The sequence below is a fragment of the Pelmatolapia mariae genome, linkage group LG17 (assembly GCF_036321145.2).
Source record: "Pelmatolapia mariae isolate MD_Pm_ZW linkage group LG17, Pm_UMD_F_2, whole genome shotgun sequence".
NCBI lineage: Eukaryota > Metazoa > Chordata > Actinopteri > Cichliformes > Cichlidae > Pelmatolapia > Pelmatolapia mariae.
The window spans coordinates 14,538,329-14,565,714 of record NC_086242.1 but is presented as its reverse complement, the minus strand read 5'-3'; the positions used below and the strand labels follow the sequence as shown (position 1 = coordinate 14,565,714).

Sequence of the window (27,386 nt, the reverse complement as noted above, 5' to 3'; positions counted from 1 at the left end):
ATGGGAAAGACTGGAGATCATTCAGCTGCGAGAACAATATGCGAGTCAAAAACGAAGAGAGAGGAAATACTAATGGTTCAGATTTTATACTTTATACATATTCCCACAATAAAACATTTTGAATTTAAGACAATCAAAAAACAACAAAAAGGAAAAGGATGAGAAATCAAAACAAACAACCACCACACACACATACATATAATTTAATCTGGAAACCTCATATACATACAGGGCACCCTCTGGAATGATATCAGCCACTCCTTTAATTCATGACAGGAGGATATGGTACAGTTGATGTAACATGAATAAATTAACTCTAAGATCATATCCAACCTTCAGTTTTGTTTCTATGGATTCCATTTTTGTGTGTGCGCGAGCCTATATATGTATATATATGTGTGATTGCCTGGAGCAGACACCTATTATCAACACAATGCTCCATGCAACCCGTAATGTGGTGCAGAGGGTAATGAAACTGGGAAAACCGTGACACAGATGCTATGTTTGTCATGAAACTAATCCAGTTAGAGGACTTGTTTAACATCCAGCCAGTCACCCGATCCCGTCTTCCCTGACTGATCAGTGTAAACTGAGGCCCATGAATGGGAGCAGCAGAGCAAACCAGTGCTTACAGCTGTACACATCTGTAATGTTGAGTTGCAGCATCTATCATGTCCCTTAATGCACGGAAAAAATACAGCAATACATCACACAACAACATGTTTTTTGCGTCAGAAATTTCACAGACAAAGGAATGATGTCTTTTATATGACAAAATAAAAAATTAAAAGGAGTGTTTCTCTCTCTCGTACAGCAGAGGGTCTCAGTCCATAAACTTCCGGTTTGGGTTGGCACCAAAGAGAGCCACTCGGATTTCAGGCATCATCTACAAACAGAGTGACAGGATAAGCCAACAACCGTCATCTCAGAGTAACTTTCTTTATAAAACCGAAAACCCGAGGAGACATTTACATTTTTATTGAATGACCAAACATCTAAAATGAGAAGACGTTCAATTTACTCCTCGCATATTTGAGAAAGTAAAGCTAGAACTAACTACAGTACTGTGCAAAAATCTTGAGCCCCTCCTAATTTCTTTATGTTGACCCAGAAAAATGGAAAAATAGGTGGAAATACAGTAAATAAGGTAAAAACAGAGTTTGTACAATGAACTTGAAAGTCAGTATTTAGTGTGACAACCTTTATTCTTCTTCACAGCCTGAACTCTCTTTAAAGCAGTCTTCAGGAACAGTTCTCCAGGCCTCTTGAAGGACATTTAAAGCTCTTTTCTGGATGTTGGCTGTTAAGATGATCCCACACTACTTTAATAATGTTGAGGTCTGGACTCTGGAGTCTGATCCATGACTGAAAATGTTCCACTGTGTGCTTCTCTATCCAGGTTTGTTTTTGCTGTGTGTTTAGGATCAATGTCATGCAGAAAAATGAAGCTGTTGCCGGTCAGATGCTTCCACATGGTACTGGATGGTGGATCAAAATCTAATTCTACTTTTCTGCATTCATAATTGCATCAATTTTAAACAGAACTCCAACACCACTGACAGAACCTTCATTGTGCTTTACAGATGGCTATAGACACTCTCTGTTGTACTTCTCTCCAGACCTCCTCCGGACATATACGATACAATTTAAACCAAAAATTTAAAATCTGGATTCACCTCCATAAGACCTGTTGCCACTGGATTTTCAGTCCAGCTCTTGAGTAATTTGGCATAACTCAACCTTTTCTCAGTTTTCCCTTTCTTAATAATAAGCACCTTGAGACAACTGTTATTTGGGACTATATAGTTTATCTGTTATATGCAGACAACACTGGTTCTTCACTTGGGCTAGGTGTCCTTCTTATGTGTGATTCACAGGTTCTTGTTAAGTGGCTTAAGGAAAAAAAAAAAAAGGAAGAAGAAATTGTCAGGTGCAGGACTGAAAATGAGTGAAAAAGCTTCCAATGTCCAAAGAAAACCTTTGACAGAACTTCAGAAAGCCTGGAGAACTGTGGCTCCTTGAAAGCAAAATATAGAGAAAAATGGGTGGCTCAAGACTTTTGCACAATCCTAAAATTTTCTGTCACCTAACAAGCTGATTAGGCAAATCACTAAAATTGAATATATGGAATATTCTGCTAATACACCATCTGTCATACCTCTGTTCTCTGCCACCTCTGTAAATGTGCAATACTAATGAAAAAGAAATACTACAAAACTTCTCGTTTTCCTGTTTTATGTACAGTTAATAGCATAAAGTCACTTCTTTTTACTCTGTTTTTATTTAGTATATTACTGGATGAAGTGCATGACCATTTCCTGTGACTACAGTGTAGTTTCACTGATTTTTAGGAAAAAAAAATAAATCACTCACCTCTTTTAAACACACTGATATTAACTTTAAAATGAAAAACTACCCTACAACGATTTGGTAACCATCTTCATACCCTTTATATTGGTAAATATAGTGACATGTCTCAAAGAAGGTAATGTTTATTTGTTAAAAGCCTCATACATTTCTTCAAATATAAGCATTGTCTGTCTTTTTAAAGTTTAAAAAATAAACAGAAAAAAAAATTGCACTGAAAAATGAAGTTTGGTATTAAAGCAAAGTCATTTTTTCAAATGCATGTTAAGAATACTATTTTACTTTTTCTATGTTGCGTACATTTTAAGAATTTAACACCATGCCACCAGTGTGACTATGATTTAAAATGTAAGTTTGTTATATGTAAACAGAATAATGTCCAGTTAGAGTAGACTAGTGTATTTACAATGTGTGAAACAAGAAAGATAAAATGATAAGATATGCATTTCCTACCTGCTGAGCCATGAGGTCCAGTCTGCTCTCCAGAGTGTTGGACACCTTGATCTTCCCGTCTCCATTATAGATCTCAATACCTCCAGACCTGCATGCAGAAATATTTTGGAATTTTGATCTCAAATTAAGAGGTGGCTAAGTTTTCAAGAGAACTTCCCCTTGTCTTTCAAATGTGATTCTGCTTACACGTCAGGGGAGAGGAAGTTATCCTGGTCAATGCGGACCTCAATGTTGTTCTTCACGGCTGCTTTATATATGGGAATGTTCTTCTGGATGGATGCCTGAAGGGTACAAGGAAGTTTGGGATGAGATTTCATCTGATACAAACAACTGGATCAGCACAAAATTTCCCTTCAGTCACTGAACATGTATCATTAAACATGATAACTTTGAAACTGGGTTTTCCCCCCACACTGCCCACAGCAGGTCAGGTGATACTGCACTGCAGGGTAAAAAGGGTAAAGATACACCTTCTGTTTTACTCACCTGCACCAGCGGTATGTCCTGTTTACGACAGCGAATGGTCACTTTGGGCTCCAGCAGCTGGTAAAACCCCTGATGAGAGACGGTTATTATGTTATTTTAGTTTTTAAATATCTGCATAGAATGACAAATATTTGTCAAACATTTTTATATCATGAAAACCTTTCTGTATCATACAATAAAGTTTAGGATCAGCACAATGTAAATCCTCCAGAATTATCAGACAGTTGAATCTATATCAGTCTAAAACTGTTTTAGCAAAGACTATTATTACATTCACAAAGCTTGATTTATTGAAAAACTGTTTGATTACACTTATCTAGACCAGAGACTGAAGATTCAAGATGGCTGTAACCACCAGGGGACCATGTTGTACTAACTAAGACTTACATTCATCAATTGGGTTCAGAACTTCACTAGAAACAGGCTTACTAAGCTCATAATTCAAGTAAATAGGTTAATTTTCCCATAAACGTTTATACAATCAGACTTCTTTTTTCCAACCAGAAGAGTCGCCCCCTGGTGGTAGATTTAAGGCACTTCCACACTGGTTTATTAATACCTAGAGGCTACCTGAATGCTTTATAAATAGTCCTGTGTTTAGTCCTGTGTCTTGTGGTACCTCACAATTAAAACATGGGATTTAACAAGAGTAGGGGCGTAATTTCGAGGGGGGTTATGACCCTCCCAATAATCAGACTCAACCAATATAACCCCCCCAATAAAATTATGAATTATCTTGCATAAATAGGCTGTTGATTTTTTTTTTTTTTACTCATTTCAGGTATTACGAGCAAAACAGTTGCATGTTTAATCATCTGGGAATTTACCCAGATTTATTTATTTATTTAGACAGAGATCTTGACCCTCCCGCCCCCCCTGAAGTGACTCATTACATAAATTTGAAGGGAAAACTTGAAGTCACAAGGACAATAATTAAAAGAATCCACGTGCATTGCAGCATCAGGCAATCTGTCCAAAAATAACTGATGCAACTACGAGATATACAGTAACGTATGGGCTGAGTGTTAGGCCCATTTTTATTTAATAACTGCTGATATTATTGAATTTAAGCAAAAACAACAACAACAAAAAAGCTGAAAACTTTGTGAAATCAACTTCAGATGTCATTAAGAGTTTTATTTTTCACTTCAGAGGGAAAACACATTCGGACTTTATGCTGAGAGTGTGTGTATCCCTGTGTTTACAGTGCAGTGATGTTATTATGGCAGGGTCAAAGCCCCCCTCTCACATTCTGGGGACACACATGGGGATCCTGCTGCTCTTAAATAGATGAAAATAGCTGTTTTACAGAGTAAACTTCATTGGTCAGTGGGATGTAAGCGGACAGGCCTTGGCGTATAAACCAACCTGTAAGATCAGTCCGTCCATTAGAGTTGAATACCTGGCCGGGTCTTTTGCAATGTTAGCGAGCCGCTGGCGAGCTTCATTCAGCATTTCCTGAGGGTACAAAAACACACCTGATCTCTTCTGTTTGTACTCTCAGCTGTGATATTTAACCAGCCCATCTTTCGTATGATGACAGAGACTTACCGAGATCATATCATCACGGGCCTTCAGCACCTTCAGTCGAGCCTGGTTCATCAGGTTAGACATCTGACTGTTAAGCAGACAAATAACACACACATTGGTCCTGCTTATATCCCAAAGTGAGACTGTGTTTTCTCTTTTCTTAACCCTGCACACTGTTTGAGGCAGGTCACAGAGGAGGTACTGTCGGGTGAAGTGGCTAAATAAAATTACAGAAACCCTGTCACATTACAGCAGTTTCTTTGTTCTTAAAAAGGCCAGATTAAAAGGAGGAAGGAAAGAAGGGATGGGCACGATGTGTCCTGTGATGTCTCGCCACGACTCACATTTTCTTCTGTTGCTCAATCTGCTTCTCTTTCTTCTCATAGTACTCCATTATCTTCAGCCTCTGGGTCTGGACCAGGCGGCCCTTCTCAATGTTGAACTCTTCTTCTGCCTGCAGGAAGAGACACGCATAACTCAGAGGAATACATGGCAAACAGAAATCTTTTTCACATAAAGAATGACATCTAAAAAGAATATTTTACTCTAATTCTAAAAGTTCTGATGCTGGTCTATAAAGCTCTGAATGGTTTAGGACCAAAATACATCAGTGACCTCCTGACCCAGTATGAACCTTCCAGATCCCTCAGGTCATCTGGATCCGGTTTTTTATCAGTTCCCAGAGTCAGAACCAGACATGGAGAAACTACATTCAGCTTTTATGCTCCATATATCTGGAACAAACTCCCAGAAAGCCTCAGATCAGCTGAAACACTGTTCTCAGCTGCATTTGAATAAAGCACCAAATCAGCACTGTTTTACTTTTAAGCTTAAATTTTAAAACTTACATTGTAACTAGTGATTTTATCTACTGTTCCTTTCTTTTTTTTTTTCCATTTTAAATCATGCTTTTTATTTGTTTTTTAATGTCTCTGTAAAGCACTTTTAATCACCTTGCTGTTGAATTGTGCTATATAAATAAACGTGCCTTGCCTAATAATGTAAGAAAAACATGAAAATATTTTGGGAACCTCACTAAACAACGAAGGTTACCACACACACACACACACACACACACACACACACACACACACACACACACACACACACACACACACACACACACACTTCTCATAATCAGCTTTCCTTGCTGTGGTAAAATAGTGCCTGAGGCTGCTGGAACTTGTGGACCATCATATGTGACACAATGAGAGCAATTCATATCATCTTTTAATGCAAGCACGCAGCATCAGCACCACCTAATGGTGATTGACTGGTGTTGGAGTCTACAAGAGCTGCACTGATCACCCCTGAGGTGACCTCCAGCTTGCACTGAAGTGGTTTACAGCAGGAACCTCCTAGCCTGGGGCCATAGCTCTCATCCGGAAAAGGGTGAAGAACCCACTCTGGGTCAGTGGAGGAGTTGGAAGAATGTCACAGTAAAGATGACTGTGGTGACAATGCTGCCGATTTCCCATTCTGTTCACGTTTCTACCCTCAGCTACATGATACAGGTGACTTGTATGGTCACGAGCTCCAATGGGTCTCTCAGTTCTCCCTTTCAGATGGGTTTCCCCCCCCCCCTCAACCTAACACCACAAGTAATGTGGGTTGGAAGAAAGCGTGGCTGAGGAGAGCATCTATGGGCCTGGAAAGCAGCAGAACATGGATGGATGGACATTCTTCTACTTTGATCTTCTCCCATCATCCGCCCCCTTTTCCACCATCCTCCTCTGTCACATTCAAACCATCTCAGCCTTGCCTCTCTAACTTTGTCTCCAAAACACTCAACCTGAGCTGTCCTTCTGATGTACTCAGTTCTAATCTCGCCCCGTGTTGTCACTCTTAAAATGTCAGTCTCTTAGCAAGTTCATCTCTGCCAACTCCAAACTGACCTTTGTGGTGCCACTGTCTCCAAATCACACATTACAGCAGCTCTCACTACCACATTTCACTCTAGCTGCCATCTTTCTGTCACAAATCACACTCGCCTTCAGCCGCTCTATGTGCGCTGTCCGCTGATGGACATTGCATTTTTAAAAAATAATTGATTGCATATATTAGCTGGTTTGTTGCTTTTGTTGTTCTCCTCTTAAGACAAAACAATTAAATAAATCTGTGTAATGACACAGTCTGATGGGGGCCAGGAGGCCTGATGCTTCTAAACATTGTCTTCATGTGATTAATGAACTTGAAGTTACAGGTGACCTTTAATGTCTGTCCACATGTTCCCATTCCCTTTCTTTCCTCAGCTTTGACTCACTAATAAAGACATAAACTCGATCCAGTCTGATATCTGTGCACAGCACTGTGTGGTGATGTGTATGTGTTTTCATACCTTTGCATCAATTTCCTCCGCCTTCTCGTTTGCCTCCTGCTCGATGAAGGCCATCATGTGCTTAATCTGTGGATGGGAACAAAACATGACTAAAAACAAGACTGTGCTGTTTTTAAAAAACCCATAAAATTTAGATCCCATAGCAACAGCTTCTTTGATTTTTACTTTCACTGCGCTCCAAATCCGATTTTTGGAAAATCTAATACACGTTAATCTTTAAACAACATTAGATCTGATCTTTGTTGATCTGAAGATATTTTCAGAGCCTTCAAAGACCCTCATGACAAATATGCTTAGCTTATTTCACATTAAAAAAAAAAAAAGATTTGCACCTAATGCAACTTGTGACTTTCCTTTCTAATGCAATACACTGGAAATGAAACTCGTCCTTAAACTTTTGGTAAAACGATAGCAAAGAATTAGTCTGTGTGAGGTGTGTCATCTCTGGTTTGAGATAGGAAAAAGACACCTTCAAAAAACAAAAAAGTCTAACAAATACTTCAGGATATCAGTGAGTTTTGTTATTTTTCAGTGTACATTAAGCAAAATGTCAGCGATTTCTTATATCTTTCCTCCTTTGAATCCTATTAGGGATACCTCTTATTTTTTCTTTCCCGACCTGAGCAGTTTCTGTCTTATTTCAGGCCTGCTTACAAACAAAATGACTAGGTGTGCATCAGGAGTTAGTGAGGGTGGTCTCTGCCTATGCAGCTACTCTTAGATAAACCCAGAAACTATTCTAATGGTTTTCAAATCACATCCTTACAGATATGTAATGAGGTATCAAAATTCATCATTAAGGGTAGAGAGAACGTCTTAAAATCTTTACTGGGGTGGTAAAGATGAGATTAAGGCAGGGCTGTTTCCATCACTTCAGTGAGAAATGTTTGTGCATTTTGTTTCACATCGTCATTTTACCAACTGTGCAAAGAAACCGGTGATGAGCGAGGGATGGATCTCACTGAGGAAATTAGAACTATAATTTTAAACCACGGGCTCACTGTTCAGCAACTCTATTAATTCAGATAATGAACTTCATGTATTATTCGATGTAACCTGAAACTAGGAATTGAGCCCACAAAGTCATCAGGAAAGTGTCCACTGAGGTCACATAGGAGCTGTTTCCCCACAGACTTCTATACAACCATCAATCTTTTTTGTTTTTTTTGGCAACCAGGAGAGTCGCCCCCTAATGGCCCACTTCTAGAAACTCCTAAATGGCTTCACAAAAATTCTGTGTTTCATACAATCTAGTGCTTTAGTTTTTATACTTATTGTTTTACACATTTCTAAGATATAGTGAGGGACACTCATGAGCATTTCATATTGGACAGTGTCAGTATTTACAGTGTTGACCCTCCTCTGATCGACAATGAGCCATTCTTGCCTTATCAGAGCTCAAAGTTCCGCTCGTCCTCCTGCCTTTTAGGAATTAATCCTCAATGGGATTAAGGACTGGGGAGTTTTCCTGCCACAAAACCAAAAATGTTACTATGATGACCGCTGAGCCACATAATTATCACTTTTGCTTCATGACTTGGTACCCCATGATGCACGGGAAAACTTTGGCCTTTGAGAATGTGTTATCATATTTTTTGACACCAAATAAAAAGTATCACATAGAAAAACTTATTAATCCATCATTACATTTGTTTAAAAAAATATATATATTGTTTTGTGTATAAATTGCTTTATTGCCACTTTAATTGCTGTTTCAAAACCATTTAAACAACAGCAAAAGTAGCTAATATTAAGATTTGTTGAAAATTAAATATATTATTAATGTGTGTCAAACAGCCAACTGATATAGAAATACCTGGTCATGACAGTGTACAGTGGGAACTTTTTATTAGACTTATTTTCCATATTTGAGGAGATTTCCAGTGAGAACACGGTGGCTCACTCACTCCAAGTTCCTCCTTCGGTCCTGGCATGTGTTCATCATGTGATCATGCAGAGATGCATGACCCTCAGTATCACATCCTTAAGTCCCAGCTGCAGAAACAGCTGCTTATTTGGGCCCAAGTGTCAATCTTATGTAAAAAAGCACCCCTTTAAAGAACCCCAAATATTTTCCTCTAGGTGCCGTTTGTGTTTAATTCAGTGCTAACCCTACTGCAGCTCTCTCAATGTCATTCTCCTTTGACACACCGACTTCCTGTAAATCCTACAGCAGCTGAAAGCATTTCTCAGGTTTGTAACAGGCTAACGAGCCGCTTCTTTAACGAGCGAAAACAAGCGTTAAAATGGTGTCTTTATATAGGTGAAAACGGTTCATTACCTGCTTCTGTACGTCGGCATCGCTCAGCGCCATGGCTGCAGTTGTCAAAGATCCGCCTGGGCCTGCCGGAGAAAGTGAGAATTTAAAAATCACGAATAATAAAAACCGCTAAATGAAAACAGAGACCGCGATTACTCAGAAAATGAAATTAACCCCAACATTTAAGCTTTAAAGCGCCATTTATGTACCTGAGAATCACAGAGGAGACGGTTTGAATTGATCGCCGCAGTCGTGACTCGTAAAGATGTCTACGGAGGATCAGCTGATTTTCAGAGTCACGTGATGTTTACTTCCGGCGGAAGAGCTCGTCAAGTGCGAGGAAGGAGCGAGACGAGTGAATAAAGAAAAAAGTGGCTGTTTACTCAGTTTTCAACGTGTCACGGACACAGTGAAGTATAAACGTAACTATAACTTATCAGTTTTTAAGTTAGAAAGTATAAATAATATATTTTTGTACATTATCTCTTAATAATAATCTCTATTGCTACAGTTTAAAAAAAAGGTTTAAGGTTGAGTTGATGTAACAATTAAAATGTTGTATTTGTTATATTTTATTCATATAATAATGTTTATGTATTTCATAATAATATTTTTGTAGTTGTTTTACTACATTTACTGTGGTAATAGTAGTTTCCCTTAGATTTTCTCGGGATGAAGTTCTTATCTGTATTCTGGTTGTTTTTGTTTTTTATTTTATTAACCTGCTACTACAGCGGTTTTAAATTATATGAAAAGGTTATTTAGAGTTGTTTATTTCTACAATATTACTGAATTACTGAATATTACTATAACTGTATTTGTATATGCTGAAATGAGAAAAGTAAATACCTTTATATTCCCTGAGGCATGTAAGAAAACACAAATCATATAATTATATTAGTGATGGTAAATTCGATTCTTTTTACTGAATCAAGTTTTAATGAGTCATTCACCAAAGTGAATCGGGTTTCTTGATTCATTTGAGTCACTGAGTCAGTTGACCAGAGAGTGCAAAAATGTATATTTTCACTCAAACTTAATTTGTTTCTCTTTTAATGTAAACCCTACTGCTAAGATGAATGATTGTAAAAGAAAACAACTATTTTCTTTAGAGCAAAAAAGAACAAAAAAATTCTAAAGGGAACATTTATTAATTTTTATTTTATTTTTTATTTTCCTTAAATGTGTCAAACATATATTTTCTCATCTAAATGTCCACTGAGCTGTGAGCCAGGGGGCGATAAAGTGCCTTAACATTGGTTGCCAACCAAGAAGAAGAAGAAGAAGAAGCTGTCAGCCAGGGGGGAGGGGGTGAGTCAGTGAGTGATTCGTAACAGGAAGGGAGGGAGTGAGTCAGTGAGTCAGTGATTCGTTCAACTCGTTTGAGCTGTGAGCCAGAAGGGAGGGGGTGAGTGATTCGCCTTACGCTATGATTCAGCACAGCAAGGGAGGGGGTGAGTGATTCAGTGATTCGTTCAACTCGTTTGAGCTGTGAGCCAGGAGGAAGGGGGTTAGTGAGTCCTGAGTGATTCGCTTATGCTATGATTCAGCACAGCAAGGGAGGGGGTGAGTAACTCAAATGTGCTGTTAGCATGCTAGCTGAGCGATGCTACTGTGAACCGAGGAGCTATTGTCTTGATGTGAGCATCTACTCAGGGTTTTTACTTCCAGTTCAGAGCAGGAATGTTTTTGTTAATAAACTGGCTGTTGTTTATTTCCCCACAATTTTAATTATAAGCTAGATATATTTCTACTAATGAAATTAGTTTGCTAACAGCAACAGGGATGAGTCAGTTGCGCTTGTGAATCATGATTCACGAGTCAGTAAAGTGATTCTCGAGTATTGAACGATTCGTTCACGAATCGAACATCACTAAATTATATATCCTTTATATGAGCTTTATTTGTATCTATATCACAATATGGCATCTTCAATATTCCAAAATAGGAGTTATGTTTTCTAATATACACTACCAGTCAAAAGTTTGGACAAACCTTCTCATTTCTTTATTTTTACTACTTTCTACACTGTAGACACATACCAAAGACATCAAATATATAAAGCAAGATATATGGAACAATGTAGCAAAGAAAAAAAATTGATAAGCAACTCTAAATATGTTTTATATTTGAGAATCCTGTAAGTAGCCACCATTTGCTTTGTTGCCAGTGCTGCAAACCCTTGGCCTTTTCTCATTGAATTGAATGAATTCATGATGTAGTCACAGTTTTTAACTTCACAGGTGTGCCTTGTCAGGGTTCATTTGTGGAATTTTTATTTGAAAACTGTTGATAGAGTTCATATTATGGCAAGAATCAAAGTTTAAAAAAAAAAAAAAAAAGAAAAAAGAAAGAAAAAAAAAAGAAAAAAGAAAGAAAAAAAAAAAAAAAAAAAAAGGACAGTCCATTGTTACTTTAAGAACTGAAGGTCAGTCAGTTTGGAAAATTGCTAAAACTTTGAATCCATCCCCAAGTGCAGTCCCAAAAACCATCAAGTGTTGCAACGAAACTGCCTAATTGCTTAATATGACAACAATTTTCTTCATGCACTAAAATCCCACCCAGTCCCACAATGCAACTGACCCACAACCCAGGATGAATGTTCCTTATGTGTTCATGAGCAGGACAGAAATTCCTCTTCCAAAGCGGGGACCACGCCAGCCTCGTCCCAGGCAGACAAGGAGAAGCCTCCTATCCCCGTCTCGTCCCTCCACTTAGCTCGTCACATCCCAGCCCAGCTCACACTCTGCACTGGAGTCTGTCGCTCGATGCCACTGCGGCTCCCCTCGTGGATTCGCCCTTTAAGTAAACAAATACTGGCCAGAACCATCGTCCCGGAAGCTGACCTGGCTAATGGCCATGGCGACCCTCTCCCAACACGGCTGCACCTGGTGAACAACAGTGGAGACACTATTCACAAATGCAGGCAGAGGTGTCCCTCTGCCCTGCTGTTGGGGCCGGTCCATCTCCAAATGAGCTGTCGCACACTACGATCAGGCAGCTGGGCCCTCTTTTCCACACTGGCCTTCACGCATTCCTCTTCATATGTGGGGCCTCTCTCCATTAGTGCACAGCCAGCTCACTTTTAATAGGTCCTTTAAACAGCTGATAGGCCACCTTGGGACACACCCATGCCTCAGCAGGTGATCGCTATCAGCCAATTTGCCCCATGCCCAGCCAGTCCACAGTGGATTAAAACAGTGTCATATAAAAACATGGAATACAAACAGAATAAAATCATGCAAATAAAAACTACACTCATAAATAAACACTAAAATCAGAATAAAACCAATTATAAGACAAATACAAATTCCCACTGTGTGACATAAGGGCTATTTGACCAAGAAGGAGAGTGATGGAGTGCTGCACCACATGACCTGGCCTCCTCAGTCAACTGACTTAAACCCAATCGAGATGGTTTGGGGTGAGATGGACCGCAGAGGGAAGGCAAAAGTGCCACCAAGTGCTCAGCATCTCTGGGAACTCCTTCAAGACTGTTGGAAAACCATCTCAGGTTTTAATTGTGATCTTCTTTGTTGGCATTCTCCTGTGCCATACCAACCCGCTTTGTTTCCTCTTTCACTGCATCTGCATCTTGCCTGGCAGTTCCAACTTTAACATCCTATTTCCAAACCAACTCAAACATACCTCTGTAGAATAAAATTAAGACTATATTGTGGTATTTTGCTTTCTTTATATAGAGTCTTGTGACAAGTTTTATAATAAATGTTTAACAGCAGAGAGAAAGCAGAAGAAATGAGAGGATGAGACAAGATAATTATAAATACAGAGCTCGAGTGCCATTTTAAAATGTAAAACTATAGTTTTTAGATTTAGATAATTGTATTTATCCCCACGGGGTAATTGAGAGTGCAGAGTGGCATATACAGTTAAAAAGAATAAGCGCAAGGCAGATAAATAAATAAAATATGTTGGTGAAGTTGCTCCTTCTTTTATGAAGTGTCTTGCCAGCAGGGGGAACTAGAAGTTGGAAAGTTCTGGTTTAAAAATGGCTCTTCTCCCCATCTGACGTGCATTTTCCATTCTGTGCTCCTGCTGTGCACACTGTGAGCTGACTGATAATCTGCTGTTTGGACAGTGAACATAAAAAGTCCACAGACTGTTGACCTAAGCGAATGCTACTCACGCTAACATCTGCCAACCTTTAGACACCGCAAACATGAAGATTCACACCTTGATTAATTCAGAGTCAGAGTCAGCTGACTTACAACATTTATCCTGCTTCACAGTGAAGTCACTGCTGACTCCTCTCCAGCCAGCTCTTATGTGATGGATTTGGGAAGTAGGGTGGCTCAGAGAGAGAGAGAAAAAAGAGAGAGAGAGCTAGACAAGGAGGGAGGGGGAGAGAGAGACTTTTGCACAGCTTGCCTACCTTGTTACTCCTGTGCCAGCTCCAGCATGCATGTCTGCCTATCTGTTGATTTGTGACTTTGTGTCTGAATGCACATCACACTTTGATCTCTCATCTAGCAGCTCATCGAGAGGACACAGGTATGCTTGGATCTTTCTCTCTCTCTCTCTTGTTTTTTTAAACTTGCAGAAAATAAATCTTGGACTCCTCTACAGGATCAAACGTGAAGGAGTACTGTGCTCTGAATTAAGACTGTGATTTGTTTTTGGGGGCCGAGTGCATCTTTTAATGCTGTGAGCGTTAGAAGGATGATTGCAGGAAGGACAAATACAAGACAGAGAAATGGACAGGAGGTGTGTCTTATCAGCTCACTCTTCAACTTTGACATTGAAAGCTGACCTTTTGTGAGTATGCAATATCACTCTGCCCCCATTGTGCATTAGCACAGAAAGAGTGCTCTAAATCTCCCTGAGCATTTGCTTTATCACAAGTCTGTTAGAGCTAGGATAGGATCAATGGCAATCCAATTAGTCAAGTAGGACAGTAAGGAAAGGTGGAGCACACAGCAGCAAGTAAGGACACAAATGAGCTTTGCTGTCTGTTTGTGTGCATGCAGGGCTTAACATTTTTGTGTGATCAACTTTAAGGCTGCACAGGCCCGCAGAGCCACAGTGTCTGTGTGAGGAAATATGGCAACTAGGACGTCTGGATGGCGTTTGCTCTCTAAGGTGGGGGTGGAGTTGAGGGGTTGAAAGCTCACTCTTGGAACTTTTTATTATTCTTTTTTGTTCTTTAGTTCTGACTCTAACTTTTACAGTGTTTTGTTGGTTTAGGCAGCCTGAGCATGGTTAATAAAAAAAAGAATGGTGAACTTTGCTACTGGCACCAGCTTGAATGATTTTGCCCACGTTTATCAAGTTGGACCAAACGAAGGAACAAAGGCCATTCCGACGAGCCCTTCACAACCTTCCTTCTACGGACTTTTGACCCCATCTAACGAAGAAGAGGTGTTGTTTCCAGAGGAGAGCCAAGTCAAATAGATATTTGCTGGGGGGTTTTGTTTTGGTTTGATTTTTTTTACAAAACAAGCTGCTGGTCTTGTTATTACAAAGATACACTTTAACAATAAACTGGTTGGCTTCTAATGTTTTTAAAGCTCACTGTAGCTTTTGTTATGATAAAAACTAATGTGTGTAATATATGAATTTACAATTTTATTCATTTTATGGTGTTTATTACTACAAAGCAGACTGCCCACGAGAACAAAAAAGACAATCCAGCCCAACATAAAGGATTTTAGTCCCCAAAACCTAATAAATGCTTCAAGAAATACATCAGCAGTGAGGGTACTCCTCTGAAATGGAAAAGTCTGTCCATTGCCTAAAAGGCTCCTATTGTTTTTACCCAGTCAGAGGTTTTATTGCACAAAAAAGTTACAAGCTGTTGCATAACAGACAGGAAAGGCCTTTCCTCTGTGAGGCAACACAAAAGAAACAGTGTCTTGTTTTTGAACTGCAGGTATGTGCGTTTAAAGCAGCAACAGTGAAGCAATCTTTAAATACAACACATGTTCTTTACCAGATAGGAGGATTATTACTACAATAATACTGTTTGCATTTGCAAGTAGTGTTAACCTTATTAATAATGATCATATTTGTATTTATGTTTATTTTTCATAATGTTGTTCTTTTCAGCACCTTGTTTTTTAGCAGTTGAGGGGGTTTTTTTCGTTGGTTTTACTCTCTGTGACTCCACACTGTTTGTGTTTCTGCTCTTGGTTCTATTGTTATTGACTGTAAGAATTTCCCTCAGGATTGATACTTATCTTATCTTATCTTATCTTATCTTATAATTTTATCTTATCTTATAATTTTATTTCTTGTACTGTGGGAGGTACGTTTTACCAGCTAATGACTGAGAAACACAATGAGACAACAACACTCAGCTGAACCACTACACAATTTCCTTATTGAAGTCATATTACGGTATAATAAACATGACATTTGATAGGCCTCCTTTGTAAAGATATCAACTGAAGGAAATTCCTCAGCTTTTCTACTAAAACTGAATCAAATTTTAACTTCTGCATCGCTAATGACCTCTATTTGTTTTTCTCTACAGCGATCCACAACATGTAATATTGAGTTAAGTACTAATGTAACAAATTTTCAAGGTGTAGAGAGACTGTTAGAGGCTCATTAAGAGGTATGTTCCGAAATCAGCGAGACACGCAGACAGGCCACATGTTGTAAACGTGATACAACATCAGAGACAGAAGTGCTGAAAATATCTATTCTGGGACTGGCATGAGGGTGACAAATCTGTGCAGCCGAAGCTGAGCTGGGAACGGGGGGGTCACCTTCAGACTATGAGGCACATTTGGGCTGAATGCATGCGTACACAACAGTGCTAACCATTATCAAAAATGAATATTTTCTCCAAAATTCTGATTTCATATGATTATATATTAACATTTCCTTTAAATTTAGAGGTAGACTGCTGAAACTGTGACATAATCATTTCCATTTCGTGTCACTACTCTCGCCCTATTCTCATGCCATGTGAAATCACTAAAAGAGCTGCCACTCTCGGGTGACAGATGGAGATGTATACAGTGTCTAAACATAGTAAGATATGCAGGTCGAGACTATAGATAGCCACAGACTGCTGCAATTACGACAAGCTAGTGAGCAACTTTTTCCAATCACAACCCTCACTCATGTCAATGAGAGCACAGACATGTAAAATCTGTAACAGTAGCAGCCATGAGGGGATTCTGTGGCTGTGCTGCAGGGTATCAGTAACTACATGTCTTTGTGAAGGCATGAGGCTGTGTTTTCCAAATAGTGGGACCCACTTGGAGCAGTCTGTGCTTTTCTGGCCTGTAGCAGCATGCACTGTAGTCTCTGTAGGTGTCCTTTATCATACTACCACCACCACACAGACTTTTAAGGGTGCACACAGTGGAAGAATTCTGATTCTAAATTCTAAATAAAGGCATCCAGAAAGGTGAGCACAAATTTTGTGATTTAAGCTGAGACACGAGGTGCTAATCTGAAAATAACTGAGGTAATATGTAATCAGCACAGTCCACTTGGTAACATTTTGCATCACAGACCTGGAAGTGGAGGTATTTTTGTCCTTTGAAGTAAAGAAAATAAAGTTATGTCTAACATTAGCACCTTCATGACTTGTTTACAACTCAAAAAGAAAAAACTACTGTCTTGATCTCGAGTATGACTTTTGGCATATTCAGAACAAGTAAAGCTGAATAAACGTAGGAATTACCACTTAAGACAAATAGTGTAGACACAGAGGTTGTGCTGGATTAATGGTTTTATTAAAACACAAAGGTTTCCTAAGCAAAATGTACTTGAAGGTAAATACACTTCTGAAGAAGAGACCCTATCAGTGATTAACATGTGATTTCAATGCACTTATTTTAAGTCCTGTTTTATTCTCAATGCGTCATATACTCACCATCCACTTTATTAGGTACACCTTGTGGGAGCCTGTTTTCAGAGCTAACTTAATTCTTTGTGGCACGGATTTAACTAAGTGCTGTAAACACTCCTCACCAATTCTGCTCCATATTAACATGATAGCATCACACAGTTGCTGCAGATTTGTTGGCTGCACCTCCATGACATGGCTCTCCTGTTCCACCACATCCCAGCAGTGCTCGATTGGATTGAGAACTTGTGATTGGATGATCAAGAAACCTGCTTGAGATCATTTGAACCTTGTAACATGGTATCTAAGCCTGCTGGAAGCACCCATCAGAAGATGGGTACACTGCGGGTGTAATGGGTTGGACATGGTCACCATCAATACTCAGGCTTTTATGTTTAAATGATTCTCAGTTGGTACTTTGGTGCTCAAAGTTATACCATAAATAATATAAAAGATATAAAATATCCATCTTCTATACAAAATTCTGACCCTGGTGTGATATTTTGGTGAGTCTACCTGAAACTTTGTACCACCTGCGATCTTCTCTGTCCCTTCTGCAGCCAGCCTTCATTCTGGAGGGAAAGGCCCCACTCGAGCCCACCAGGGGGGATGGAGGAGGCAGAGAGACCCTCAGCCCTGCTTCTGCTGCACTGCTGACTCAGGCAGAAACTCCTGCACGCTGGCAGAGTGAGAGCCTGCTGGCAGAGTCCTGGTCCACAATGGGCGATGTAGATCCCGAGGACACCAAGAGCCTCGACAGCAGTGACGGGGCACTTCTGACAGGGGAGGAGAACCACTCCTCCAACTCTGACATGGTCCACCTGGAGCGGGACGAGGCTGAGATGCTTGAGGAGGCAGAGAAGAAAGGGAAGCGAGCGGAGGAAGAGGAGGAAGAAGATGAGGAGATGCAAACAAGTATGTTAAGTGTGTTGGGTGGGGAAAGGGAGCTGGTGGCACTCAGGGAGGAGGAGCAGGACCTCCAGGCCCCAGAAACTCAGGAGCTCCTGGTGTCAGCAGAGGAGCCTCATGTGGAGCGTGAGCCAGGAGAGTTCAGGCACGTGGTTCCCCCGATGGCCCTGCCTCCTCTGCCTATTGTTAAACTCGACCCCCCCTCCACAACATCCACCCCAGTCCCTTCAACCACAACATCTGAAGTAGAGGAGCTGTATTCCATTCAGGGCCTCCACCCTCCTTCTATTCTAGCACCGATTGCACCGGAGCCTCCAGCAGCAAGTGTCGAGCAACAACAGTTTTCACAGATCCCCCTCACAGACGTGGATAAACATTCAGTTAAGGAGCCTGCAGAGAAGCTGCAGCCACGGCCAACTGCTCCCAAGACCAAACCTCTGAGCTCCACCGAGCTGCTTTATGGAGGCGCTGCATTAGTAGCAATTGTGGGAGTGGTGGCATATAGTGCAGTGGTGTACTGCAGAAAGTAAAAAAACCTCTCTCTGAATCCCCCAAACCACCTTTCAGCACATTTTTTCTCTTGTTTTTAAATCTATTCCAAACTAAATATTCCACCACATCACTATCCAAATAATGGATTTTACTCTCTAATGCTGTTTGCTAATTAGACACACTGATTTGATGTTTTTTAATTCGTTTTGTGCTACCTCAGCTCACAGCAGAGCTTGTGGCCTTTGTTTTTCTGTTTGATCTCTGAGGAAATGTATCCAATAAAATGTAACCTGAAATACACAAATCACTTTAAGTGCAATTTTAAACTTCCCCATACTTGAAGGGTTTCTTTGTGCGTGTGTGTCATTACTTCACCATATTAGACAAAATGCCACTTCCTCTGTAAATAGTACTGTCAGTGCTTTAGCAACACTGTCAGTGTTTTAGCAACACTGGAAAGCACATTATCATAAACATTACACACTAAATGGAAAGTTTCAGAGTACAGGGGCAGCAGTGATTGGACTAAAAGCCCAAAAACTGCATCAGCATCTCACAAACTTTTTTGCCATAAAAGTTTTACTGCACAACATCTATAAAACCTGCAGTCAAAGCTCTCTTACTTATGTTTCTGCATGTGCCTGCACGCCATGTATCGCTCTGTCCAGGCATATGTCTATATTGAAGGCAGGTTATGATCACACCCACACCACCAGTACTCCCCACCAGAACAGTCCATGTAGAGTACTGTTAATATTTCAATCCCCAACACCACTGAATGAGAGCATGGATACGACCATTAGGAAAAGAGATTCGTTGTATCTAAATATCACTATTTCCGGCTGTTACTCTGATAATTTTGTGTGCAAATATTGCATTTTGTACTCCGTATTATTTATTTTAAAGCGTTAGATACTAATATACTAACTAGTAATGTGTAAGTAATGCACTGGTCCAATAATATAATGTATAATGTATATGAGTGTCATTCAAAATGTATTGAAAAGCGTCTGGACTGGAAGAGTCCAGACGCTTTTCTTTCCAAGGGCCTTATACTACCATAACCTGGATGACTGAGAACCTTCACAGACTTCATCATGTCCACTTCAGGTATTTTAAACAGTTTTGATTCTCTAAAGCAATGGGAAAAGTTTGCCACCACACATTTACTTTATATGATGCTTACAATTAACTGAAACATGTGCAGGCACACATAGAAATACAGGATATACAGCAATTCTAACAGTTTGCACAATGCTAACCAGCTTCAAAGTCTATATTTGGCATGACCACCTTTATTCTTCGGTACATCTTGAATTTGTTGTCCTCAGGAATAGTTCCCCAGGCTTCTTGAATTGTGACAATTTAGTCATAAAGTTCATTTACTGTAGATTTAGAGGTTGTTGTTTTTTTATACCTGCCACTTCTTTTTTTGTCCTACACTTGTCCAGTTTCCTCAAATGTTTTAAGGAGAAACTGCACACCGTGGTGAGATATACCAAGTATATCTTGGGAATCCCCTTGTTAGTGCACAAATAAGCGATATAATTGGAATTTTTTCAGACATTCAACTAAAAAAATGGAAACAGATTCTGTATTTCTTTGACAAACTGTTTCTAACAAAATGCCTAAAGGTACAATTTAAAATTAGTTCTTTGCAAAGTTGTCTGTTATGTGCAGACACACCACTGGTTCATCCCTTTAGTTAGATTTATATGTTAGTGTTAAGTCGCTTAACAAACAAAAAACAATGTCTGAAAATAGTCACGTACAAGGACTGGACGGAAAATGAATGAATGAGAAAACAACCAGTGTCCAAAGATTTTCAGAAAACCTGAAGAACTCAAGAACATTTAAAAAATATAAGTTAGATGGAAATAAACTATAAAGAAAAGCGGGGCTCCTCAAGACTTTTGCACAGCCCTGTGACTTGTATATAATTAAGGTATTTGAGATGCATCATAACCTTTACACTTTCACAAACGAATAGCTAACGAATCGCTAACATGCAAGGTTAAACCTTTTGTTCGGCACCAGGTGTTTATGTGTGTTTGTCGATAACTAGATAAACAGAGTTAAAGGAAACAGAGAGGATGAGAGAGCATCCCTTCAACTGTTGCTGCTAAGTCGAACTGGCCTTTGGAGTCATGAAGGTTTGTTATAATCTGTGCACACAGAGGCAATGCAAAAACTTTAAAGGCATATATATTATACATCTCAACACACATGCTACGGCTCGGGGGAGCCAGGACGACAGGTCGGGGGGAGATATCATGACCCGAGTTTGGGTACCAAGCGTAGCTGGTTACCAAGACTACATGAAGTACCATTAGAAGGTCTACTAGATGATATGAATGCAGTACTACGGACGATACCTACCGCCACCATTACTAACAAGCTGATTTACACCATAGCAGCAGTGATCAGTGAGTTGCTTAGCTACAAGTTGAATAGTCACAAGGAGCAGTACCCTTCATGGAGAAGGAGACTAGAGGCCAAGATCAAGGTAGCACGCAGGGAGGTTAGCCAACTATCAGAGCTGCAGAAAGGTGCGACAAAGAAGGTCCCTAAGAAGTACAGCAAGCTGTCTGTACCTGAGGCCTTGGAAACAGCCAAGCAAGAACTCACAGCCTTGGCCAGCTGCTTGAAGAAGTACAGGCAGGAGAATGTACCACCGGCAGATAGAGGAAGTGGCTGGCCTGAAAGTCCCGAGGTCAAAATGGGAGACGCCCCCAAGGGTGGTGGAAAATGACCGAGCTAAGACTTCAGACGGACAAAATGGTGGTGGCCGGACATAGTGGTGGTAGACAATCAGAAGAAGACGGCCGTAGTGATAGATGTAGCGGTTCCGAATGACAGGAAGAAGGAACACGAGAAGCTTGAGAAATACCAAGGGCTCAGAGAGGTGCGTATGTATGTATGTATGTATGTATGTATGTATGTATGCATGTATGCATGTATGTATGTATGTATGTATGTATGTACAGCAATAAAATATAATATAATATTTATAATTTTATCCCAGTTTTGATCTTTTGACCCTCAAAGAAAATATCTATGACGTTTAAAACATTAAACCTCTTAAGTGCTGGATCAACAAACAAAAAGAGAGTTAGAAGTTTTCCACTTTTCCTTATGTATTTAATTTAATGCTCTACTCTGCCGTCTGCTGGCCTGTTCGCACCGATACAGACCTTTAGAAAATAAGCCACGACACAAATACCAGCCTCATGTGAGGAGAAGATATTTATGTTTATTTATGACATTTTATTCCACATTAATTCAAAAGACAGACTGTCAGTAGCATAGAAGTGTGATGTTTTGTGCTTAGACATGTAGAATCCACATGATATTAAGTCTTCAAGAGTTTTATCTAAACCATAATGAGCGAAAAGGTAAAGGTGCCTGTCAAAAAACAAAAAAAAACAAAAAAACATGAACCCTGTTTAAACTTTAACACTAAAAGACTAAAAGTCTCAGAACGAGCTTTGTCTGTCTGCTAATGTGTCACCCATTATACAAACATGATCGCAGTGCATAGATAATAATTACAACTCTGCGGTCACAGCAGCTTTTAGTCTAATAGTATAATTATGCATGCCTGGCTTTACCACTTCTTGATTTTCATCGAGTGCCAGTAAATAAAGAAGAACAATGGTACTGACTGTGTTGTGGTTAACCTGCCGTTCCCACACTGGTGCAAACATGCACGCAGCTATTGAATTGAGAAGGGGAAGGAAAGTGCTTCTTTGTTTGGAGAGATACAGCTGCAGCCTAGCTCTGCTCTGCCTGAAAACATACTGCAACACCTTCACAATCAAACCTCCATCTCCCTCTCCCTGCCTTTGTATGTCTTTCACACTCTTCCATCCAAAAACACACCCAACACAACAATAAAATCCACCGTTAACTGCAATTGCACAACGATGAATACATGGTAAAACAGTTTGATCAGATAGATGATTTCTGAATATCCTAAAATGGGAGCAAAATATCTATAAAACCGGTGTCATATTAAGAAAAAGGTTTGCATCATAAAACTGACAAATTTTGTTCAGTTTAGTATATAATAAATATTATTTCTTTCATTCATTTACACAGGTAAGCTGTTGCTTACACTGTCACTGTGGAGTGATTTTGTGCTCCACGTTTAATGTTTCTGTAGAACAGAATAGAACAGATTGTGGTGGAGTGCTTTTAGCTATTTGAGAAAGAACAGAGAGTAGTGGAATAAATATTTAAACTGTTGCAAATTTTCAGGATTACTGAAGCTAGAGGAATTCACAATATAAAGGGAACATTAAAAATGCACACAGATTAATCTGTAACAAGTAAAAGAAGAACAATTATTTAATTAGTTATTTACAGTATTATTGTTTCATTAGCACCATATTAGTATCTCACAATTCTCATGAATAACGATCTAAATATACAAATGTATGGAACGAAGCAAAACGGTATATATGCACAAGTATAAAACAAGAAAAAATGCTATATACGGATATAATTGACTAGTTGATAAACAACACAAGAAAACCATTAAAAAGAACACAGGCAGAATATAGACTAAGAAATAATAATAATAATGATGATAATGATGATACCTGGCAGATGACTATATAGAGAAGGTGCTGTGTTTTGGCTTAATGGACAGTCTGGAGAACTTACTTCTAACACTGGCGTTTGCAGTACTCTGCAGTGATTTAATGAAGCGTGCAGTCGTATGACAGAATTTTTACAATTCTAACTAGCAGGAAAATTAACATCAGGTGCGACCGCCTTTGCCTAACAGAGTTCAACACAGCTTGAACTCTCTTAGTCAGCTTTCTTCTGGTTTCTTTAAGTAGCCTTCAGGAACTGTTCTCCAGGCTTCTTGAAGGTTATTCAAAGCTCTTCTTTGGATGTTGGCTGTTTCTTGTTCCATTCCCTGTCAAGATGATCCCACAGTGCTTTAATAATATTGAGATCTGGACTCTGAGGAGGCCAATCCATGAATGAGACTTTACTGCAATGGCAGCGTATTGTAGATGGATCAGCTGAAAGGTCAGATCCATCTCTCAGGCCCTGTGTCAGCGCTTTTCTTCAAATACAAATACAAATGTTACAGTGCGGATACAAGTTTTGTTTTTTCACATTTTTTAAGGATACATGATGATGAGATATGGCAAGTGTTTATCTAATGGCTCTTTGAGAATCACCTTATTGACACAAAGATAATATTTTAAGCCTGTCAAACTGTGTTGCATCTGGAATTCTTCATAGATTCACAGCAACCTGCTGGTAACAAAGTGCCTAAATATACATTTTAAAACTGGTTCTTTGCTAAGGTTTTTTCAGTTAGGTGTAAAAACCTTAAAAGAAAGTCTGACTCCTTGGAAAAAATATACAGAGAAATGAGAGTTAGCTGAAGAGATTCACACAGTGTTGTAGGTACATCTATTGTTTAAACTGTTTATGGTTCAGCGTGATAACACGCCAGCATCATTTGCATGTATTTAAGCATAACAATAGACTGGACAGTTTTGATCTTATGATCAGACGATTAAAAAAAATCAAGGGACCAACAAAAGTGTTCCACATTGTTCTCTGGGGAATGTGTTGAGCAATTTTAGTCCAGACCATCTACTACTGCAGTTATTAGCAACCCTGGAGAGGGCAATCACGGAAATAGTGGAGGAATCAGACTAGGGTAAAATGAAGGTAACACAATAGCCACCATGGTTTCAAAAAGCAGCCCATGCTACTTCCCTGTTGTTAGTGAGTGCAGTAGCTGACCTCTTTAGTGATATAGAAAGACCAAATACCAGTGTTGATATAATAATACAGGCTATACCACTAATGAAAAAGCCAGACGAGCAACTTAATGGAGCAAGCTCCTCATCCCACACAGTGCCAAAACCAGCACACAGCTGTCAGGCCTCGGCTGCACCCCGACAGGTTGTGGTCTTTAATTTATGGAGTTTCACCCTGAATGGAAGCAGGGAAAGACAAAGTGGGAGCGGGGACAAGGTTTGTGGTTCTTTGTTTTTATCAGCCTGCTGCACAGGCAGGAAACACACACATGTGCCACGCACTCACACTGACATTTGCATGCTTGCTGACACACACACACACACACACACACACACACACACACACACACACACACACACACACACACAGATAATTAGATGTAATAAGGTGGTGTTTTTTTATGGGGGGAAAAATGTGTTAAAGAGTAAAAACATCTTAGAATTAAAATGCAAATCACATCATCTGAACCTAACATAACCCTAACATAAGTTATAATCTCTGCATGTCCACATCTTTGTTTCCATGACGTTTCCAGCTGTGCACTCAGGCCTGACTGACAGCAAACTTTAACTGAGCTGAAAGGGGAACTTCAGGAACTAGTCAGTTGATATTTAAAACTCCACGCCTGTGAAAAAGAACTTCTCAAAAAGCCAATGTTTATTTGAACAGGGGGGTTAGCTCAGTGGAGCGGAGAAAAAAAAGAAAGAAAAAGACTCAGGCTTACTTCAACAGTGATCGCATTATTAACCATTAACCTTTACAATCCCGTTTATCTGAAGCTGCATTAAAAGCATTCTGCTCGATTGGAAATTTATATGCTTGTGACTTTTTTATTTGGCTTCAGCTCCACACCGAGTCCTTGTACACCTGAATATGAAGCTTGTTTTCTTCTATTAATAAGTACATAACTGTAAACCGTTCCAGCTGTTTCTCTTTAATGATCATGTTTATTGTACAGAAATAATAATGACTGTTTTTAGTGCTTTTCTTTCTGATTTTAACTTAATGTTTTTTGTTTAATGCATCAGAAATTCTAGGATTGCACTTTTTGTGCGGCGTAGCGATAGAATTTCAGATTAAAGTTGCATTAGTAAACTTTAAATTGGCTAAATAAATGATCGAAAAATGACGCTACAGTGGATGTAAAAGTTAAAGTGGAAGATAAGTTAAAATCCACTTTTTGGTTCTTTTAGTGTTCTGTGAATTTATTGTAATATCTTCTAACTTTTTAGGAAAAATTCTAATTCATTTATCTGCAGAAGACGAAAGCCACAATGGAAAATTTCCTGCAGCTCCACTGACTCATATTTCATTCTTCCAAAAAGCGAATAACTGGACAGCCCAGATTCTAGATATGTTAGTAACATCTCGCCCAGTATGCAAATTCTTAGGTAAGGCTGAGAATTGGTGTTATCCCTGGTTGGAGCGCGCAATAAAAGAGGTTTTTGTTCTTGGTAGATTGTAATCTGCGTGATTAGAGAGAGAGAGAAAGTGATGCTCAGAAGTCTATCTGGTCTGTGCTTCCAAAAAAGAAGAAGTGCGGTACATTAAAACATTTAAATTGACCGGCCTCTCTTTCTATTATGTGGCTGAACGGCAAACGGGTATTGGAGGTCTCCTACATATATATACCTGTCCAAAGTGTGCACCTGCACTAGTGTAGCAGCGCTCACCGGTAGGGACAGAAATGGCCTCAAGTGAGGGAAACACATACAAATTGGTGAGTTAGAATAAATGCTAATTACAAATGTTTCGATTTTTAAATAAATATTAAATGCATTTCATGCTTTATTATTATTTTACTTCTTTATATTATTTTGTATAAAATGAGGCGGATTTGTATTTCAGACATCTTTGGACAGTGACATCAATCAGCACTTTCAGGATGCAATCGATGTGATTCAGCAGCATTCGAACAATTCATACTACGATTCAGGTGAACTTTACGCATCTGTTAGATTGATTGAATTGTTTTTATTTGGGGGGGGGTGTCTTTGTGGTGAGGTCTTAAAGTTTTACATGATTTTTGATGTACTAAAGTTGAAATTGTCTTTTCAGATTATTCATATTATGAGAATCTGGGAAGTCACCACCAAGCACTGCAGTGTCAGATCTCCTGTTGCCTCGTCACACACCAGTCTGAAGTCCCAACTCCTGTTTATGACTGGAATGACATGGCTGTAAGTGCAAAGCATTGATAAGTTTGAGAACAGAGAATATAGAAATCTGGATATTTATATGAAATGTGTCTTTTACAGCAGCAGTCTTGGCCTCAGGTCATACCCGATGTCTCGTTGAGTCACTCAGTGCAAAATGAATCCCCACATTTTTACTCCATCTTACCACCACAAAGGAATGGCAAAGGTGATCAGTGTTTTAAAAACACCTGAAAATTAGTTGTTGTCACACTTTTTTGTGCAATCAAAACTGAAACGACGCTGTTGTCCGTCTCCTCAGGTCGGAAGAAGCTCAGACTTTATGAATACCTGCATGAGGCTCTGAATGACCCCAACATGGGCGACTCAATCCAGTGGACAGACAGCGGCAGCGGCACCTTCCACTTCATCTCCAAAAACAAGGAGAAGCTGGCTGAGTGCTGGGGCCAGCGTAAGGGCAACCGCAAGACTATGACCTATCAGAAAATGGCAAGAGCTCTGAGAAACTACAGCCGTACTGGGGAGATCATCAAAGTACGCCGCAAACTCACCTACCAGTTTAACCCAGACATCCTGCACAGGCTCGGCTCTGCACATGTGCCCATGCACCTGCCCCGTCACCCTCCACAGGAGGAGGCCCACACCCAGCAGCACAATCCGTCCGAGCAGAGCTACTGCGGCTCTGCGGCGGCAGACTGGCACAGCTGGTACGCTCACTATCAGCCGCACGAAGATTACGACCTGGCCGCAAGCTTCACCTCACACACCAAACTCTGA

The 27,386-nt window shown here is 39.7% G+C and overlaps 3 protein-coding genes across 3 annotated transcripts; 2 read left to right on the top strand and 1 right to left on the bottom strand.

The window, feature by feature from the left end:
- Nucleotides 1–187: 187 nt before the first annotated feature.
- atp6v1e1b (ATPase H+ transporting V1 subunit E1b) lies at nucleotides 188–9,769 on the bottom strand. Its single transcript, XM_063500379.1, has 10 exons — nucleotides 9,644–9,769; nucleotides 9,456–9,517; nucleotides 7,175–7,240; nucleotides 5,181–5,290; nucleotides 4,858–4,924; nucleotides 4,675–4,764; nucleotides 3,307–3,375; nucleotides 3,007–3,101; nucleotides 2,821–2,908; nucleotides 188–886 (listed from the first exon to the last, which is right to left on the bottom strand). Exons 2-10 carry the CDS (start codon nucleotides 9,486–9,488, stop codon nucleotides 824–826), a joined length of 681 nt encoding a protein of 226 aa, XP_063356449.1. The 5' UTR covers nucleotides 9,489–9,517; nucleotides 9,644–9,769; the 3' UTR covers nucleotides 188–823.
- Nucleotides 9,770–13,170: 3,401 nt separating this feature from the next.
- On the top strand, nucleotides 13,171–18,988 carry si:ch211-214j24.14 (uncharacterized protein LOC559160 homolog). Its single transcript, XM_063500375.1, has 4 exons — nucleotides 13,171–13,946; nucleotides 14,022–14,210; nucleotides 14,454–14,534; nucleotides 17,820–18,988. Exons 3-4 carry the CDS (start codon nucleotides 14,496–14,498, stop codon nucleotides 18,696–18,698), a joined length of 918 nt encoding a protein of 305 aa, XP_063356445.1. The 5' UTR covers nucleotides 13,171–13,946; nucleotides 14,022–14,210; nucleotides 14,454–14,495; the 3' UTR covers nucleotides 18,699–18,988.
- A 2,022-nt stretch (nucleotides 18,989–21,010) lies between these two features.
- spic (Spi-C transcription factor (Spi-1/PU.1 related)) lies at nucleotides 21,011–27,386 on the top strand. The gene is made up of 6 exons (XM_065469514.1): nucleotides 21,011–21,181; nucleotides 26,117–26,173; nucleotides 26,302–26,389; nucleotides 26,512–26,633; nucleotides 26,712–26,817; nucleotides 26,911–27,386. The coding sequence occupies exons 1-6, from the start codon at nucleotides 21,011–21,013 to the stop codon at nucleotides 27,384–27,386; spliced, it is 1,020 nt and encodes a 339-aa protein (XP_065325586.1).